The sequence below is a fragment of the Notolabrus celidotus genome, chromosome 9 (genome assembly GCF_009762535.1).
Source record: "Notolabrus celidotus isolate fNotCel1 chromosome 9, fNotCel1.pri, whole genome shotgun sequence".
Taxonomy (NCBI): Eukaryota; Metazoa; Chordata; class Actinopteri; order Labriformes; family Labridae; genus Notolabrus; species Notolabrus celidotus.
Genome location: NC_048280.1, coordinates 1,514,994 through 1,520,295, shown reverse-complemented (window position 1 = coordinate 1,520,295; position 5,302 = coordinate 1,514,994). Strand labels below are relative to the sequence as shown.

General features: G+C 40.3%; 1 protein-coding gene across 1 annotated transcript; it reads right to left on the bottom strand.

The window, feature by feature from the left end:
- Positions 1-2,135, bottom strand: LOC117818694. The gene is made up of 2 exons (XM_034691687.1): positions 1,906-2,135; positions 1-1,146 (listed from the first exon to the last, which is right to left on the bottom strand). Exon 2 carries the CDS (start codon positions 1,135-1,137, stop codon positions 274-276), a length of 864 nt encoding a protein of 287 aa, XP_034547578.1. The 5' UTR covers positions 1,138-1,146; positions 1,906-2,135; the 3' UTR covers positions 1-273.
- Between the last annotated feature and the right edge of the window lie 3,167 nt (positions 2,136-5,302).

Here is a 5,302-nt window from a genome sequence, read left to right as displayed (position 1 = left end):
CACACTTTATTCAATCATCAGAGTAAAACGTTACAGAATCAAACTCATTTCAGAACATTTCTTCAGAGTGTGATTTCAGTTTGAGATGTTAGAACTTTTAGATGATCACTTTTTTTTATTGATGTTATTAAATCAGAAATAAGAAGTTTATGTAAACAAGATCTGATTCTTCAACAGATTACATGTCAGCATTAAATGATTACACAGGAGTATTTTTTAACTCTTTGTGCTCCTCTTCAGGGAGCATGCTCAGATCTGTTACCATGGTGACCCTTAGCGATAGAAACACAGGTACTCGAAGCTTTGGGCAACATTTTTCTTGATGACCTGGACTTTTGCAGCCTCGTAGAGAGCCACAGCATTTGGATCAATGATCACAGAGAGGGTCTGGATGGGGTCGCTCCCTTCTTTCTTGAACCACAGGTACGCTGGATGCTCTCCGCTCCCCTTGTTGAGGTTCACCTTCACTCTCTCATAGCCTTTCTTCTCAAAGCTGTCATACTCTTCATTGTTGAGGGAGACCTGCAGGTCTCTGATGGCCTCTTTGTAGCCGGTGGTGTGACGGTACCACAGGTAGACATAAGCTCCCCCTGTACCTCTGTTGGTGTTTTCATCCATCCGGATGAAGCCGTTCAGAAGGAGGCTGGTGTCGTTGACAAAGCTATCAGTGGACTGGACTTCACAGATGTATGTGGGTCTCTCTCTCTTCATCCACAGGTAAACCCTCTTCCCTGTGGACACCCTGGTCAGATCACAGGCCATCCTCTCCCAGCCGGAGCTGAACTTGGAGGCCTCATCGTGTGGGTCAGCAGTGACATCAATCTCCACGATGGGAACGTCTGACAGCAAGGAACCTTGGAAGGACCACAAGTTGATGGGATCCCCTCCGTTGTCAGGGTTGAGGTTTTTCTCGATCTTGGTGTAGTTTGCAGTGTTCAGGCCATGCTGCATGTCTTCCATGTATGTCAGTTGGATCCTGGTGATAGACTTGCTGCCTCTTTTGTACCAGATGAAGACTCGGTTCTCTCCATCTCCTTGGTTCAAATCAACGCTGATTTTCTTGAAGTGTTTCTGTGTGAGCTGATCCTCATCAGCCGGATTGAGGGACACTGCCAGCTCAGAAACGTACTGAGACATTTTCAGCTCCTGCATCACACAGAGTGAGAGAACAGATTAAACGTGTGTAAACTCTGAAATATCTTCATCCTTAGTCACATATTGAGCTCATACACTCTGACACACTGAGATTAGAAATGTTTCAGAGGAGAAAGTTGGATTTTTATGATCCAATCAGACAAAAAATACAAATCTTAAACTTAAACTCTGAAACTTCGAGCAACATATGAAGTCAAGGTGTTAACTTAAATTCGGGAGCAGGACCACGCCTAAACCACAACCTCAATCACCTGACAAGCCTCCTTAAACGTAGCCAGCCTACTCCAACTGCTTGTCTGTGATTCTTCAACCCACCCTCCCTCACCTTACTCTACTGCACTTAACCTATTTCTTTGTCCTCTCCTACTCAACTTGTGCTCGCTCCTTCTATGCCCTGTCTACTTCCAGGCACAACCTGGGTCAAGATCAGCTCTGGCAGGATAACACTGAGACGGAACCCCCATCTTGAGTCTCCTTCTGCTGGGCCACACTACACACACACATAATTCATTAAATGTTCAAACTTATATCCTTGTGTGGTGTGGTCCTTGCTAGTGAATTTCTATTTCTTCTGAATTTCATAAACTTAACGTTTGCTTTAAAATCATTCAAAGTATCAATCTGATGGAAACAACATGTCTGGATTTATTATTTTATGTCCGTCTGGTTTCAATAATAAACATAATTTGATGAACAACCTCAAACTGTGACAAAAACCAGAGAACATGAACAAAGAGCTGAAATACTTACGTGTGTGGAGACACTCAGTGTTGGGTTGTTTGGTTGTATGGAGTCAGCTCAGCTGCTGAATGATGCTGCTCACACTGAATCAGCTGTCTTTATAAAGAGAAGAGAGACGTAAGCTTTGTTATAAAACCTCCCCCAGGTGTCAGGTACGATTTCCAAAGAAGATAATCTTTCCTCTCCAGAATTCAGTTTGGAGGCGTGACTCTGAGTCTCTGACGTAAAGAGCTGTCAGATGTTCTTATCAGGAAACTTTGTCCATGTTGACCCCATGATATTAAAATATATTATATTTTAACACTTCTTTAATCTCAGTTTGTCTGCTGTAATTTCAGTCTGTCATAATTCGTCTTATTTTCTGTGTAGCGTGTATTTCCACGTTTATCCCTTTTGATGTTTTAAATGTGACTGAACTGAGAAACATGACTTGATTCACAGTTCCTGATGATCCAGTGTGAATCTCTTTCTGTATTTAGTGACAGGTTCAATTTAATCCATCATGTTCAGTCAGCTTCTTGTGGTTCAGTGAGAGGTTAAGGGAGATCTTGTTTCTTCTTTTTTCTTGTATGTATAATCCAAAATCAATGGATGTTTTATTTAATAACATTGTTTGCACATTAGATTTACATTCAGATAACTATTGATCCCAGAAGAGCATTTAGTTTAAAGCCTCTCAGCTAATCAAACAACACAGAACAAACAGATGAACACTTTCAGTCACAACACTCAACAGAATATTTGGTTTCATAAAAACCCACACCCAAGTGGCACATTTATTTCCGGTAATCCGGGTCGACTGGTCTAAGCAAATTGTGCTTCCAAACCCACTTAGATCCAGGTCCATGTCCAGATCCAATTCACTCAGCCATGTCTGTCACATGTCAAGTTATTTTATTTGTCTCTGCTCATGTTTCTTGTCACGTGCTTTGTGTTTTATTTTTTGTCACTTACCCTTGTCTCTTATTTCAGATCCATTGACTTCCTGCTCCTCTGTGTTTCCCGCTCTCCCGATTACCCCAATGTGTTGTACCTGGTTCTTGTTAATTCCACTCCTGTTGTGTACTTCAGCTCACTCTCCCCTTCCTTCTGTGCCAGTTCGTCTTGTACAATGTGTCAGCGTTACAGCTTTTTTCCTCGTGTGTATCCCCGTGTTTTTGACCCGTTTCTGTCCCTTCTTGACTACGATTTTTGCGGACTGTCTTGGATACCTCTGCCTTTTTTGACTGCCTACCTGTGTATAGAACTTCTTCTGATTAAACAGACTTTGAATTTTCACATGCCTATCGAGTCCTGCTTTAGGGTCCAAACTTTTGATACAGCTTCACAGTGTCTCTGTGAGGGTAAGGAGACAGGTGTGTTTTATTTCCTGTTTGACAGCAAGACTCAAACTGTGACAGTGAAAACTAGAGAACATGAGCAAAGAGCTGAAATACTTACGTGTGTGGAGACATTCATTGTTGGGTTGTTTGGTTGTATGGAGTCAGCTCAGCTGCTGAATGATGCTGCTCACACTGAATCAGCTGTCTTTATAAAGAGAAGAGAGACGTAAGCTTTGTTATAAAACCTCCCCAGGTGTCAGGCATGGTTTCCAAAGAAGATAATCTTTCCTCTCCAGAATTCAGTTTGGAGGCGTGACTCTGAGTCTCTGACGTAAAGAGCTGTCAGATGTTCTTATCAGGAAACTTTGTCCATGTTGACCCCATGATATTAAAATATATTATATTTTAACACTTCTTTAATCTCAGTTTGTCTGCTGTAATTTCAGTCTGTCATAATTTGTCTTATTTTCTGTGTAGCGTGTATTTCCACGTTTATCCCTTTTGATGTTTTAAATGTGACTGAACTGAGAAACATGACTTGATTCACAGTTCCTGATGATCCAGTGTGAATCTCTTTCTGTATTTAGTGACAGGTTCATAATTTAATCCATCATGTTCAGTCAGCTTCTCGTTTCTGTCCCTTCTTGACTACGATTTTTGACTACTGTTTTGGACACCTCTGCCTTTTTTGACTGCCTACCTGTGTATAGAACTTCTTCTGATTAAACAGACTTTGAATTTTCACATGCCTATCGAGTCCTGCTTTAGGGTCCAAACATTTGATACAGCTTCACAGTGTCTCTGTGAGGGTAAGGAGACAGGTGTGTTTTATTTCCTGTTTGACAGCAAGACTGTTGGAAGTTGGGAAAACTCCTCAGTCTTCGGTGTAGGCCACCTCTCCTTCCTCTTTTCAGAGTTTTGGACTTTTTACCGGGCCTGCAGAGCTCAGGATGCTCGCTTAGATATTGATGATTGTTGAAGTCTGTAGGGAAGGAAGACGCTCACGACTGTGAGCAACTCTCCCGGTGACACTGGGTTATTTTTTTGCGAGCATGAGTGAAAGTCCTGAAACACTGCAGTCAGGTCACACAGAAAAGGGAGAAAATCTGGACAAATACCAATAATTTACATTCCTGAAGCGCTGACAACTCTCTACAATCAATGATTAGATTATTCTGAGTTTTGCACCAAAAATATTTCATCATTTGGGAGCAGAAAATAGTGGAATATGAACAATTATAAAACAGGTGCTGCAGTGATTCTGTCTCATCATTTCAAAAGTATAATCCTGATATACAGTTGTGCTCGTAAGTTTACATACTCTGGCAGAATTTATGGTTTCTTGGGTAGTTTCTGTCTTTATGATATAAAAAGAGTAAACAAAGTTGTTTAATAAAAATTTTGCTTCACCCAACCACTAACCATGAGTGAAAAAAAAGCATTTCTCTTATCATTCATATTCTCTGAAAAATGGCCCAAAAAATCCCAAATTCTGCCAGGGTATGTAAACTTATGAGCACAACTGTATATCTAAGAATGTGGATAGGAGTAAGATGGATACATTTTATTTCTTTAATCTTATTTGAGCCGGTCAGTATCAGTGAAAAAGTTATTCCAGAAAGCTTTTCCTCTAGGACCAGTTCTCCTTTTTTCATTAAAGACATTGTGTTTGTGTTTATTATTACATTTTTCATTCCTTAGATCAATACCCAGTGTTAAATCAGTTTTAATCCTCAGTGCGTCCTGGAACTTTAAATGACTGTTCATTAAGTGACTTAAACCTTTAGGAAGAGCCTTCATTACAGAGTGGAATTATTTGCTTGTAACAGGAAATGACTTAATGTGAAGGAATCATTCAGAACTCAACAGCAGGCCACTGTCAGCAAAGAGATCACTAACATATATTTTATCTCTATCGACACATTTCTGCTTAAAGAGAGATTTTTTACTTATGTCTTTATTAAACCAAATGATAGTTTTGTGGGAGAAAAGTTCTGAGAGTAGAATTATTTCTGTACAAACTGCCTGTTGATAAAACTTTGATTATTTCAAATGTAAGTTGGTGATGCTGAAGTTGCAGGTAA